The sequence below is a fragment of the Podarcis gaigeae genome, assembly GCF_964106915.1.
Source record: "Podarcis gaigeae genome assembly, chromosome: 3".
Lineage (NCBI taxonomy): Eukaryota > Metazoa > Chordata > Lepidosauria > Squamata > Lacertidae > Podarcis > Podarcis gaigeae.
This window is the reverse complement of record NC_139680.1, coordinates 89,634,748-89,649,803: the sequence shown is the minus strand read 5'-3', so window position 1 is coordinate 89,649,803 and position 15,056 is coordinate 89,634,748. Positions and strand designations below refer to the sequence as shown.

Genomic DNA, 15,056 nt, shown 5'->3' with positions numbered 1-15,056 from the left:
TCTCACAGCTGGGGAGGGGAGGCTTAAACCTCACCTTAACAATCAGAAAGAAGGTCTGGCTCATTAAACAGCAAAATAAAACTGAAAAGGTCACGCCCAACAGACTTAAATAGATGTGTTAATCCATTTAGAACACCGTCTACTGACATTTTAGCTGTCTAAAGAATAGCGCTGAAGAATCATAAATCACACACTGTTTATTTAGATCCAGATTATTCTATGGTTCTTTATATGTGGTGGAAATATTATTTTGACATAGGTTTTGTTTATAGACTTATCTGTTTTAGTTATTGCATTACAGAGTTTTTATATTCTGGATTTTTGTTTCTTCCCATCTTTTTTACTATAAGGTTCAGCTCCATTTTTATATAATAAAATTGTATTAACACATTTATGGGCAGCACAGATACTAGTTTTTGTGTATGCATAGTCTGATTATTAATCTTATTTAAGTCTGTTAACTTCCTTTTGTTCATTTGTTTGTTTTACGTTAAAGCTCTCCTCCTCAGCACCGATGCCTTTTATTTATTTTGTGTTTCAAAAACTCACAATGCAATTGCTAATCACATTGCCATTATTGTAATATATATTTAGGCTCACTGACCTGGTACAGGCAACTTCTAGTCTCCCCTGTAGCAGCCGGTCCAGTCCGCAAGCGCATGTGATTACAGTGCTAGACATGACTATTTTGAGTGTGGAGGAAAACCATCTCAAGCGTGGCAAGGAGGGGAAAATGTGCATCATTAAGGTTTCAATGACAGCCTCAGGAAAGTCACAGGCTATTGAACTAACGTTGGGCGCTGGCTCAGCAGTCTCTATGCCACCTGATTCAATCTACTTTCATTACTTAAGAAATGCACCATTTACTGAACTACAGTTGGGCTGTTACTTGGGAAAACGGGTTCCTGTGTGCAACTACCTGCTTCACATGTAACGTTTGGTACGTGCTGTATACCTGCAGAGTTTCACGTTGCCCCTAAATGCCCTCTTAACCTTGGCAGAGATTTATTTCCTACAATTAACCTCAAGGGTGTTAAGAAGCACTTTGGTTCCCCTCAATCACAAAATTGTTGTGTTTAGTCATTTAGTTGTGTCCGACTCTTTGTGACCCCATGGACCAGAGCACGCCAGGCACTCCTGTCTTCCATTGCCTCCCGCAGTCTGGTCAAACTCATGCTGGTAGCTTCGAGAACACTATCCAACCATCTCATCCTCTGTCGTCCCCTTCTCCTTGTGCCCTCCATCTTTCCCAACATCAGGGTCTTTTCCAGGGAGTCTTCTCTTCCCATGAGGTGGCCAAAGTCTTGGAACCTCAGCTTCACGATCTGTCCTTCCAGTGAGCACCCAGGGCTGATTTCCTTAAGAATGGGTCGGTTTGATCTTCTTGCAGTCCATGGGACTAGTCATTTTTTTTTAAAAAAAACACAACATTTTAATTTTCATTGAATTTTTTTAATGCAACAAAACGAGCATCCAGAGCAACTGTATACAGAGTCTGAGTTTCATGGCCCTATAATAGCAATACTCATAAGACTGAAACATTGAGAATGGATGCTTTTCAATGGGACTTAAACAAGAGTAAGGTCACAGCCACACCATTGGTGAAATGTCATGTAGCACTAAGAAGATGGTTTCACCAGAACATGCACATTTCTGCTTGCCAGAGAAAACACTCTCCCAATTCTGGGGGTTCTCCTGATCCTACAGATGATTTGTGAGGTGTACATGGTGGAAGAGGGGAAGGGGAGAAGAGGAAACCCTAGAGATCCACAGGTTCCCCATCCCTGCTGTGTGATATTTGACAATACATGTGAATTTGTCCACAAAGTTAAAATGCAACATGTGACAGCTCATTGTCTATTGCTGCCACCATTTCAGGAACCTTGTCCAAAAAAAGGTCCCCCGCTAGCTGCATAATAATAGACAGTGGTCTCCATTTGGTATTGCTACCTATAATTTCTTAATGCCTGTTTTTGATAGACCTGCTTGAGCAGCAATTAGTGTCTCTTAACAGAGGGAAATACAATATTGCCTTTAATCAACAGAGCTTGAAGCACTGTTGGTGCGAGATGTGGTCGTCTAGAATTATTACAGGAAATCAAGTCAGCAGTTATGAGGGGGGAAATCAGATAATGGCAGAAAAGTAAGACTGAAGAAGGAAATGGTCTCACAAATAACAGGACTGAGGGGAACAGTTTCCACCACCACTTTTGAAAAATCAATTTCTGCTTTAGAATAAAAATATGTTGACATTTTATGCAGCCCTATTTTTCTTGCTACATTTTACTGTGAATTTATAAATGCATTGATTTCCCCCTCTCTTTTTTCCTTCCCTTTCTCCTAGTGGATGACGATGACAATGTACTGCTAAGCAAGTGACAAGGCTCTATAAATGCTGGTAAGCATTTAAGAAAATGCTGTTATATATAAAGTTTCCCTTCCAAAACCTCTTTCTCAAAGGCTTTAGTATCAAACAGTGTATTGGGGAAGTACACTTTTTGCAGAATTCAATCTGTTAAATAAGAAGTCCTAGCATGGAAAGTGCATTTCCTGATGGCCTCTGCTCACTTTATTTGGTTGGCTGTTCAAAATGCATGCTACAAGTTGCTGAAAATATAAATCGCCACCTTCACCACATCCTCCACCAACAAGAAGCTCACTTAATATGGAGACCCGTTATGTTCTTACCACTTTGACGGAAGCCCCAGATCAGAGGCCAGGGTTGTTGCCACCATTTCCCCTTCCCGGACAAGGTGCCATCCCAGTACACTTGGAGCGAGGGCGAGTCACGTAGAATATGCACATGTAAATAAGTTGCCATTGTTGTAGACAATTAAGGTGAAGAGCATTCATAGCAAGATTCTAGTCTATGATGGGAGTCAAATGGGTGGATGGAAGGAAATCTGCTGCATAGGCCATTCTCAACAGATTCCTCCACGATCCCTACTCAGCAGTGCTACTTGATTCAAGTTGCCACCCTGTGCACACTTACCCAGGAATAAGTGCTACTGAATGAAATGGAATACATATATTTCCAAACAAAACATGCCTGGGATTGTGCTACCCACCGTTAATGAACCCTCTCCATAATGCGGCCTGATCCTTTCACTGAGAATGAAAATCAGGAGGGACTCTTGTGTACACTTCAGGTGTTTATATGTTGTTCTTTTTCTTTTTCAAGCTGAAGAGGTGTGAAGAATGACAAATGAAGAATGCCAAGTGAAGTGGCCGTGTTGTCACTGCAGCCTCTCTACGATGGCGGGGTGGCAGAGGGAGGAGCCACTGTTGAAACTATGGAGCACATCCAAATGTAGTACAGCGGTTAAACTGCTGGAATCAACCAGCTGATGAGGGACGTAGTTTTCCTGCTCTTTTTTAAAATAAAGTTTTTCTATTGGTTTTATACATTTTAACTTTAACCATTTCAAACATTAAAATAAAAGGTTCTTTCGAACCTTCGGACCTCCTTCCCCCCCTCCATGGGTTCCATATTTAAAATAAAAATTTCTGCATCTTTTACCATAATCCATCTGTTATATATCTATTGTTACCATAATTAATTCCACATTACAAATGTCATTACATCCTGCCAATGATTTTAACTGTTTGCAGTGGTCTTTTCAATAAATTAGGAATTTACTCCAATCTTTTGAAAATACTTGATCTTCCTGGTTTCTGATCTTCCCCGTTAGTTTCACCATCTCTGCATACTCCCATCAGTTTTGTCTGCCATTCTTCTCTTGTTGGCACTTCTCTTTCCTTCCATCTCTGGTGTTTTCCTGCTCTTTGCTGGGATGGGGCAGGGTGGCTTCAAGCTCAGGGCATTGTGGGTACTCTGGCAAAGCCAATCAGGTGCTCTTTGGGATGTGCCCAGGAAGCCTTGGCCTCGCTGCCACCCTGTCCCACACCCTGAAGCCGTTTTCATCCCATTAGGAGTTACACTCCTACTGCATAGCTTCAAGAGTCAATTTTCTTGTTTTCCTCTTCTCTGCCCTCCCCATTCCTTTGTTGCTTGTGTGTCATGTCTTTAAGATTGTAAGCCTGGGGGCAGGGGTTCTCTCTCCTTTTTATATTGATCTGTAGGCTGCTCTGGGAACCCTTTAGTTTAAAGGTGTGTGTGTGTTTGTGTACACCTGCACATGCATGCATACAGTAAGAGGTGGTTGGTTTTTTAATACTTCATAACCTGCTGCATTGCATACCAGCTAATCGGTGCAGAATGCAGTTCCACAGGCTGCCTGTGTAATTTGCACTCAATAATCCATGGCGAGCTTACTTTGAAAGCAAATAAACAGAAAATTCTATAGCATTTCATTAAAATTCCATTAAAGCAGCAATGCATAGACATTTGCGGAGATTCACCTGGTTCCAACATTTAACAACTCAGTTTGTGATTTTGGGGCTTTGGCTGCACATCCCTCTGCTCCCTCTTTTGCTGCAGAAGGAAACAGGTGGGCTGTTATGGGTCACAAAGTGGAGACTGAAAACATGCATGGCGATGTGGTACATCCCTCTGTCTCCACCCTGTTACATCAAGGCACTCTTGTGCCTTAAACCCTATCCAGTTCTAGGGAATTGCTGGTGGGGCGAGTGCTGTTGCACTCAGGTGCTGCTTGTGGGCTTCCCATACACACCTGGGTGGCCACTGTGAGAACAGGGTGCCAGATGGGCCTTTGGCCTGATGCAACAAGCTCTGCTTATGTTCTTATCCCAGCGGAGTGGACATGCCTCTAACAGTGACAGCACCAAAGTGCAGAAATTGAGGGTCCTTAAATGGTACCCGGAACTGATTATAAGGTAAGCTCAAGTAGCAACAGAGCTCAGAATCAGCTTCTGGGCACCACAAGCTGCTCCTTTCTCCTAATTGTGAGAAGGAAGAGGTGCTCCCAGAAGACACTGAGCAAGGCCTCTCTCCCACCCCGCAAGACTTGGGACGTTGCAACAGCAGCATCACAGTATAAAGCTAAGATGAAATCCCCAACCCAAATTTAGTGGCTGGGTTTGGGCTCTGTGCGACACGTGTCTCACACTCCATTCTACAGCGTAGTTTTGGTGTCCTCTACAGCATGGCGATGGGACGCGGGTGGCGCTGTGGTCTAAACCACAGAGCCTAGGGCTTGCCGATCAGAAGGTCGGCGGTTCGAATCCCCGTGACAGGGTGAGCTCCCGTTGCTCGGTCCCAGCTCCTGCCAACCTAGCAGTTCGAAAGCACGTCAAAGTGCAAGTAGATAAATAGGTACCACTCCAGTGGAAAGGTAAATGGCGTTTCCGTGTGCTGCTCTGGTTCGCCAGAAACGGCTTAGTTATGCTGGCCACATGACCTGGAAGCTGTACGCCGGCTCCCTCGGCCTGTAGAGCGAGATGAGCGCCCCAACCCCAGAATCATCTGCAACTGGACCTAATGGTCAGGGGTCCCTTTACCTTTACCTTTACAGCATGGCGGCAGTGGAACTGCACTGGTCACGCCACCCTAAAATCGCCTTTGATTCAACACAACATTACAGGCAGAGGATGTGCAGGTGGGAAGGGGCTCCTCCTTAGTTTTCCAAGGGTGTGCAAATTCTTTGGAAGTTTTCAGGGAAATTCGCTTTGTTTCTTTGTGCCCAAGTGGTGTAGAAAAAATAATAAATCACCACTACTTTCTGCCCAAGAGTTCACACACAGAGAAAAAAACCTTTCTACAAATTCCACTGCTCCCTAAAGTTTCAGAGGCTCAGAACCATATCACCAAGTTCTTATCTACTTGAGCCATTCCCTGTGACCCAGTTATAAATTGGGCTGTCCAAGCTGCAATTCAGTAGAATGGAGATGTTGTAGGAGGCAGTTGTTGATACAGTGCTTTTACCCTTTCTTATTTCTGTATTTCTGTGGTGGGCTAGCTAGAAAGTAACATAGCTAGGGGTCGTATATTCCAGTTGAGGTCAGTGGCACTGCTCACATGCATATCGCTTAATATCTGCGGTAAAGCTATTCCAGGTTCTGGCCCCTACATGTGAATTTGGATTTCTTTTCCCATTACAGACCTGAGATTGCGTATTGCAATTTCTCAGTGGCAGGAGCTAATAATTCATTAGAGCCAGGCTGAGCATGGCCGCCTGTGTGCAGAATAAGACAATTGGCAGTGCACTTGATTTATACCTCCAGCTTAGCTAATTAAGCAATAATTCAAGGGGAATCCATCATTGTGACAGCTTTGTTGATCAACCATCCCCAAGCAAAGTCAAAGGTGTTCAGTAGCTTGGGGAGGAAAACCCAGGTCAATAATGAAAGCTGCTAAGATGGGAGTGTAGAACATACCAATGATTGTGTGTGTGTTTAAAAAAACAATGGATAGAAGTTTAATGCTTTCATTTATATAAGCACGTCTTCCTATACGCATAAAAAATGTAAGGCTGTTGTCACACTGCAGTTTGTGTGGCTGCCAATAGGTGGCCCTGCCAACTGCAGTATTTCAACAGAACAACAGGTGAGTGAGCAAGCACTCTCTGAATCCCCCCCTCTTTTAAAGGGGGTTGGAGTGAACTGGGGGGGGGATGGGGAGGGGAGGGGAGGTTTGGGTGAGCTATGAGAGGCTAGGTGAGTGGGATAAAGGGAAGAGGGATTGGCCAGGTGTGAGGGAAGGTGGTGAGTAGGCAGGGTTGGTGAACAGGGACGGCAGTCCCTAGTGCAGGCTTCCTCCACCTCGGCCCTCCAGATGTTTTTGGCCTACAACTCCCATGATCCCTAGCAAGCAGGACTAGTGGCCAGGGATGCTGGGAATTGTAGTCTCAAAACATCTGGAGGGCCCAGGTGGAGGAAGCCTGCCCTAGTGCATCCATATATGTACGGAAACACAGCCTGCTTCTTACATTTATATACCTTTCCTCCATGGAGCATAATGTGGCCTGTGTGGCTGTTTTCCGCTCCATTTTATCCTCAGAAGAACTCCGTGAGGTAGGCTAGGCTGAGAGGCAGTGGTTGGCCCAAGGTCTCCCAGTGAGTTTCATGGTGGAGCAGGGATTTGAACCCTGGTCTCCCTGCCCCTAAGTCCAACACTCTAACCACTACACCACATTGGCTGTCTACAGCAACAGAGTAAGGATATATTTTCATGGGAGCGCCTTGCCGGAATGGGTGTAGAGAAGCAGCCATAACACTGCAGATTTCACGTGCTGTTTGCCTTTTACACGTAGTCTGAAATCCTGTTCAATGAATGTCTGGAAGGTGAACAGTATTGCACCTAATATCCCAATCCACAACTGCATTCATTCACTACCACTTTATACACAGAAGCTGCGCGTGTACAAACAGTATATGCATAAGCTGGTCAGGGATGCCAGTTTTTACAAGATCCAAGACCACACATACAGGGCTGCACAGCTTGTAGGCTTCATGCACAGAACCATTCAGTGCACAGAGGTCAGAGGCCAGGACACCAGCAAAATCCTATTTTCCTCTCCCTGTATTCATGGCGTCACACTGTGCAAAACAGGGTTTTGTTTACAGTGGTACCTTGGGTTAAGTATTTAATTCGTTCTGGAGGTCTGTTCTTAACCTGAAATTGTTCTTAACCTGAAGCACCACTTTAGCTAATGGGGCCTCCTGCTGCCACTGCCCCACCGCTGCAAGATTTCTGTTCTTATCCTGAAGCAAAGTTCTGGGTTAGCGGAGTCTGTAACCTGAAGCGTATGTAACCTGAATCCTATGTAACCTGAGGTACCACTGTACTTCCAAACAGTCAGCAGCAATTATCATTGTAGCCCTGTTTTGCAAAGCTCTGTGGACCTTTGTGAGAGTTCATGCATCTTATATTCGCATGTGTATTTTCTGACCTTGCCAAAGGCACCTCACTTTTTTTAAAAAAAATAAAAACACACAAAACGGGGAAGTGAGGCAAACACCTCTCTCTCTCTCTCTCTCTCTCTCTCTCTCTCTCTCTCTCTCTCTCTCTCTCTCTCAGTTACCCGGTGCTTGTGTGGTGTGACAGTGACATCTAGTGAATTTTCTGCCAACCACAGTTGTTGCTTGCTGATTTTCCAGTCAAAAACAGCCTTTGCTATTTTTGGAACGCCAGGATTGGATGGAGCAGTGGACTGGCACTGTGGAGCCGCCTGGACTCACCCCACCCTGTCAGCTGCACCTGCCTAAAAACAGTGAGAACTAAAACTATGCTGAGTACCATATTAACCCATCAATTCTGAGACCAGGTGTCCCATTAATCTTGCAGTTTGCAGGTGTCTCCAAGGCTCTGTTTTCATAGTAGGCCTCATTATGTTGGTGCTACGTGCCCTTTTACAGTGACATGGTCACATTTTACACAGGCAAAGGATGCCCATCTACAGCCTAGTGAATCACAATGAAGCTTACCTCGGAGCGTGTCGTGCTTCCAGAGATCCTTGTAGTGGCTCCACCATGGACAGAACTGACACCAAATTCAAATTGTGGAAGCATTTCCTGGCCTCTCTATTGTTTGGGGTTTCAAGACCTGAAAGGGATAAAGTTCCCATCACCGTATTTAAATCAACCTGTGGTGTTGGAGTCAAACAACATCAGCAGGGCCACAGGTTTGCCAGCTCTGTCAAAGGGATGACAATAAAAGTTTGGAACAAGAGAAGGGGGGGGGGAGTGAAGTAACACAAAACCCAAGTAATGGTATACCCACCCTATGATTTCTAGTTGTGTTTTGAAGTGAACATTCCCAGCATTCTCTTTGAGGCATCCATCAAGCCCACTGTGAACTCTACACAATTGTTTTACTCATGGTTCATGGTGAGCTACTGCTGCTTAATGTAACCCAATGTCCCATCTGTGAAATGTTGGTGGGAATCTCCTGGCAGCTTATAATGAATAATATTTTTTTATTTATACCCCACCCTTCCTGGTTCAAAAACCGGGCTCAGGGCAGCTAACAACAAATTTAAAACACTTAATTATAAAAGCAGCATAAAATACAGTAAAAAACACACGAATAACAATAAAATTCAAAAATCAAAAATCAATTTAGGGGAAATAAGCATTAGATAATCCCCAGGGCTAGCTGGCTGAATTGGTCCTACTTGGGCCAGGGGAGAATTAGCTGTGGGGTCTCAGAGTGGGTGATCTTCATAAAAGGAGAGAGGGAAGGAAGAGAAGGGAAATAAAATCAGGCAGAATTCAAATTAAAGGCCAGGCAGAATAGCTCTGTCTTACAGGTCCGACAGAAGGAGGTTAAATCCTGAAGGCCCTAGTCTCATGGGACAGAGCATTCCACCAGGTCAGAGCCATCACTGAAAAGGCCCTGACCCTGGGGGAGGATCATCTGACTTCCTTAGGGCCCAGGACCTCTAAACTATAGTTATTCATGGACCTTGAGGTTCTCTGTGGGGCATACCAGGAAAGGCGGTCCCATAGATATGAGGGCCCTTAGCAGATAAGATGTCACTAAAGCAGTTTAAACTAATCCATCCAAATACGCTCATTACAAGTGCACATAAGAGACCAAGCCCAGGCCATAGCTTTATGTGGCAGGTGCTGGTTAGGTATCACAGAATTGTATTTTGTTTTTGTTTTTGTTTTTTAATAAATATTTATTAAGGTTTTACATAATAAAACAGATATCACAATCAAAAAGAAAAAGTAAAGAATCAGACAATCAAAAATAACATGAGCCAAAAATGACAAAAAACAGAAAAAAATATTCCTTGCTTACAAGACAAAAAACAGAAAAAAAATATTCCTTGCTTACTGTCTTTATAACCCTCTTTCCTGACTTCCTCACATCTCCCTTTTCTGTGTTCCCCTTTACACAATCAAATTCAGCAATTTCCTACCCTCTTTCCAATCTTATACCCTATTATACATTTCAACCTATTATGCCTTTGGTTTCTTTACCTTTTAATACCATTTATCACATGTTCTTTATAACTTAATCCCTTGTATCATTTGTTTAGTCTCGACATAATACTCTGGTCTTACCCCTTTTTTCTCAAATCATTTTTACATATTTCTTTTTACCATGTCACTGATGCCATATTATCTTTATATCCAACATCATTTTAACATTCAAACATTTTACAATGTTTTTGGAGATATTCTTTGAACTTCTTCCAGTCCTCTTCCACCGACTCTTTTCCCCGGTCTCGGATTCTGCCAGTCATTTCTGCCAATTCCATGTAGTCGATCACTTGCATCTGCCATTCTTCCAAGGTGGGCAAATCTTGTGTCTTCCAATACTTTGCGATGAGGTATCACAGAACTGTAGAAGAGTCGGAAAGGACCTTGAGGGTCATCAAGCCCAACCCCCTGCAGCGCAGAAATACACAGCTGTCCCTTACGGGAATCGAACCTGCAACTTTGGCATTATCAGCACCATGCTCTAACAGACTGAGCTATGCAGAGGGAAGAAAGGGAAGCGGGAAAGGTGTTTGCACACACTCTGACAACACTGCTTCTTAATTCATCCTGGCATATGAGCACATCCACTTTGCCCAAAGCCAGCTCCATCTGGCACCTCCTACCTCTGAACTGTGGAGGCTGGTCATTGTAAGAACAACAGTTTAAGAATTGAGGCCCGAGTGTGATTCCCTCCCCACATTTCACTCCCTGTCCTCTTTCCCACGTGTGTCATGTTTTTCTTAGATTGTAAGCCCGTGGGCAAGGACTTGCTTGCTCAGGGGCGGCCTAAGACATTCTGGTACCTGGGGCAAATCACAAAATGGTGTGGAGACCCATCCACCCCCGGGAAGAAGATCTACACCAGGAAGAAAAGGGGGGAAATAAAGATCAACTTCTAGAACAGGGGATGGGAGGAGACGAGCAGGGCCTCCTGTTGTCAGGCTCAGGGAATCAGATCCCTCCCATGGTGGCAGCCCAGAATCAGAGAAAGGATAAAAGTTCTTAACAAGCAATTTATTCAATAATTTGCAGAGAATGACAAAGGAATGCAGGCTTTCTAATAATGGTGTTGTTCCAAGTAAAATCCCACCCCCCTACGTCTCTGTTATTCAACGTCACTCCTGCCTTGGTTAATCTGAGCCTTGGGAGGGGGTGGTCAGGAATGCTTTCCATGGACACAGAGTCTGTCAGCTGTCTCTCCCCTGGTGCTTCTCCTTCTTCCTGCTGTTCCCCTTCCAGCATTTCCCAGCTTCTGCCCTCTGCTGCCTCTGAACTATGCCCTTCTGCAAACCACTGTTCTAAATCTATACTGTCCTCCTCTCCTTGGGAAGGTGCAGGAGAAGGGGGGGCAGCTACCACCATTCCTGGCTGCTGTGGACGTAGCATTTCGGGGACATTGCCAAGGAGGTGGCAGATTGGCCTCCAAGGAGTGTACTGCAGCTGCTGTTGGCCCCATGGCAGTAGGTGATGCAATCTTTGGAGGCCGGATCCCGCCTTTGGAGACGGTTGCCTCACCATGCGTCATCGGTGGGGACAGACTTAGCCTTGATTTAATGGACTGTATGTCAGCCCTTCTGGGAGCCTACTTGGATAAAAAGTGGGGTACAAGTACTCCAAATAAACATATTAAATAAATAAATTTGAGTACTACAGAATAAATAATTGATAAACAAGCAGCCCCAGGTGCCAACTCTCTTGGGCCCTAGGTGCCCGAGCAGCCACACAATTCCCCATGAAGGGGCAGGGCACCTACAAATTTCAGTGGCAGGGCAATACATGATGCATGGCATCCATGGCCCCAGGCCCACAAAGTGGAGCAAAATATCTTAAGAGCAGCTTGACTCTCCTTGCATTCAGTTTACCAGTGAGGTGTCCAGTCAGATGATGGGGGACTGGCATACCTGGGGATTCCCTCTCTGTATAAATTAGGGTTCATCGGTCTACTGCTGAAGCTACAGCTTCTGGAGCAATCCTATATCCAGAATTAGTATCCAAGTATTTCAACAGCCTGATATATATTTTCAAAATTGTTTTGTTATTCTTATTCTTCGTCAAACTACAGAAACGGCATTCTAATAGTGGAGCCAATATGGCCAGGACCAAGCTCTCTCCTAAATCCTGTTGTCAAGATGCCAGCTGTAGAGAAAAGGCAAGGAAGGGGTGATGTGATAGAAATTAATAAAATTATGGAACCTGCTTCCACGGAAGGCAGCGATGGCTACCAAACTGGATTGCTTTAAAAGATGGACAGGGCTATGGGTGGCTACTAGCCATGATGGCTAGGCTCTGTCTCCACAGTCAGAGGCAGCAATGCTTCTGAAATCCAGTTGCTGGAAACCACAGGAGAGGGGAGAGGCCTTGGCCCAGTATCCCTGAAGGAGCATCTTCACCCCCATCATTCAGCCTGGGCACTGAGGTCCAGCTCTGAGGGCCTTCTGGCAGTTCCCTCACTGGGAGAAGTGAGGTTATAGGGAACCAGCAGATGGCCTTCTTGGTAATGGTGTTAGGATATTTCCGTTCCACCTTAAAAAGGGAGCAGGTTGTTGTGTCACAGCCTGTGTATTTCCTGTTCACAGGAAGTTTCTGTTTGTGAATAGCTTTTGTTCTCTCTCTGTGCCTGGACATCGAAGCAGGCAGTCATGTTTTTTCTTTGTTCTGACCAACGCTGAATAAAGTTGTAAATAATGCTCTCCTGAGTGCATCTTTCATTGTGCGAACTCTGCTGATAGAGCATGCACGAGCCCTGGAATGTGGCAAGCTATTTCTGAGGCTCGTGTCACTAATTGACTGATACTGTATCTACGGGAGATCAATGGATCGTCCGGAATCGATGTGGGGGCATGATGGCCTTTGTCTCCCTGGCAGTATCCCAACAAATGGCACCTGCCCTGTGGAAGGCCCTCCCATCAGGTGTCAAAGAAATAAACAACTACCTGACTTTTAGAAAACATCTGAAGGCAGCCCTGCTTTGGGACGTTTTTAATGTTTGATGTTTTATCGTGTTTTAATATTCTGTTGGGAGCCGCCCAGAGTGGCTGGGGAGGCCTGGGAAGATGTGCGGGGTATAAGTAATAAATTCTTCTTCTTCTTCTTCTTCTTCTTCTTCTTCTTCTTCTTCTTCTTCTTCTCCTCAAATCCTGCTTACTGGTTTCCCACAGGTATCCGGTTGGCCACTGTGAGAACAGGATAGTGGACCAGATGGGCTGTTGGCCTCATCCAGCAGGCTCTTATGTTCTTTTCAAAAGCCCTGAAAGAGATTTCCTTGGAGATGCAACCAGACTCAACACAGTAAAATCTATAATTCCCTTGTAAAGTAGGTATGTCCTGCAGATGGCAGCCTAGAGCTGGGGAATGATTACCGGCAACCCGTTATACTTTAGGCAAAGGATGAAAGCTAAGGCGCCCTATCCTGACCTGATCTTGTTCAACGCTTCCTTTTCCATGAAGTCATGACTATACCTTTAAAGCATGTTGAAAGCACCTTCTTTGCTTCAAATAATTCTGGGCATTGAAAGCTATCAAGGGTTGCTGGGAAATGTAACTCTGTGGGAGTAAATTCCAGGGCCCAGAATTCTTTGAGGAGAAGAATGTCATGGATACTTTAAGTTGAGATTTGAGCATTTGAATCATAGAACTGTAGATCTGGAAGGGACCACGGGGGTCATGGAGTTCAACCCCTGCAAATGTGCTTCAAAAGTGTAGTGTATATGTAGCCTGTATCTGCAAGTTCCAGCGCTGGTTGGTGCCCATTGGAAGGGAGCAAATGACAGAAATCACCAAATGATTCAAGTTTTGCTCTCATTTCCCCCCTGGCTAAGTTCTACAAAGGGCAACACTTAGAATAAAGGAGGAAGCATGGGCGTAGCCAGGGGGGGCATGGGGCAACTGCCCCCAACAATTAATAAAAATCAATAAAAATACTTAACTAACTGAGGTTCGCGCCCCCCCCCCCCACAAAAGCCTGCCCCTCCAGTAACAAAAATCTTGGCTATGCCCATGCCCATGCCCCAGTGGACTGGTGATTACTGCCTTGGAGCACAGTGCTGGGTTTTTGTTTCCTTCTTTCTTTGTTCATTTCACAGTTCTGACCACCCTCCAGCTGTTCACACCAGCGCAGTTTTAATAGTGCCATATTATTTTTTGTTTGTGAGCACCCCAGGTGGTGTTGATGGGATGCAGATGTCTTCAAACTTTGGCTATGTCCTCTTTTCCAGCATGCATCCTCTTTTCTGTGGGTATGTAAAATGAGAGTCATCATAGTGATCCATAGTTAAAGGTAAAGGGATCCCTGACCATTAGGTCCAGTCGTAGCAGACTCTGGGGTTGCAGCGCTCATCTCGCTTTATTGGCTGAGGGAGCTGGCGTACAGCTTCCGGGTCATGTGGCCAGCATGACTAAGCCGCTTCTGGCAAACCAGAGCAGCGCACGGAAACGCCGTTTACCTTACCGCCTATTAATTTACTTGCACTTTGATGTGCTTTCGAACTGCTAGGTTGGCAGGAGCAGGGACCAAGCAACGGAAGCTCACCCCATTGCGGGGATTCGAACCACCAACTTTCTGATCGGCAAGTCCTAGGCTCAGTGGTTTAACCCACAGCGCCACCCACATTCAGATCCATAGTTAAAAGTCAGCAAATGTGTCCTCTTTTTTGCTCTTCCAAACACGGCACCCCTGCTAATAAGGAAAGGCTGGAGGACTTCAGTTGGTGTGAAGTCGGTTTGAGAAACAACCTGTGGAACAGTACCATCAAGGCACGGAATACATATGCATTTTGGGCAACGTCATGTGAACACAGACTAAGAATCCGACATTGGAAATGCAGTGAGTGAGCCATAAATGGTACTGTGAACTAAGCAAGCTATTTGATATCTAAAATAAAAAATAAGTGAACTAGGCAACAGGTTGTGTTGATTCCAGCTGTCACGTGAAATGGGGAACAACCCTAAGAACAATTCGCCATTCATTTCAGCTCTAAGACACATTTCAGAAATTGTGTATTCAACCCACATGCAACAAACACTTATTAATGTACGGGAAGGTGATGCTTCAGGAAAGGCAAATGACAAAAGATTTCAAAGCCATCCAGCAGCATCTGAATGATTACACTGTGTTTAATGGGCATTTATATTTATATTTAGCATCACTTTCAAAACAAGTCTGGGAATGCTTCTATGATTCTCCTCCTTGGAAAGTCTCACTGGAA

The 15,056-nt window shown here is 44.8% G+C and overlaps 1 protein-coding gene and 1 long non-coding RNA gene across 3 annotated transcripts in view; one reads left to right on the top strand and one right to left on the bottom strand.

Moving 5' to 3' along the window:
• CAPN13 (calpain 13) overlaps positions 1-3,403 on the top strand; it is an 86,758-nt gene extending 83,355 nt beyond the window's left edge. For both annotated transcript variants that reach the window (XM_083732362.1, XM_083732363.1), the window contains 2 exons: positions 2,345-2,398; positions 3,182-3,403. In XM_083732362.1, coding sequence (XP_083588488.1) covers positions 2,345-2,371 — 27 coding nt within the window. In that variant the 3' untranslated portion in view covers positions 2,372-2,398; positions 3,182-3,403. The remainder of the gene's footprint in view (positions 1-2,344; positions 2,399-3,181) is intronic.
• A 122-nt stretch (positions 3,404-3,525) lies between these two features.
• On the bottom strand, positions 3,526-13,357 carry LOC310841685. The gene is made up of 3 exons (XR_014562690.1): positions 13,312-13,357; positions 8,347-8,464; positions 3,526-4,435 (listed from the first exon to the last, which is right to left on the bottom strand). It is a non-coding gene; the product is annotated as an uncharacterized lncRNA (long non-coding RNA).
• Positions 13,358-15,056: the final 1,699 nt, after the last annotated feature.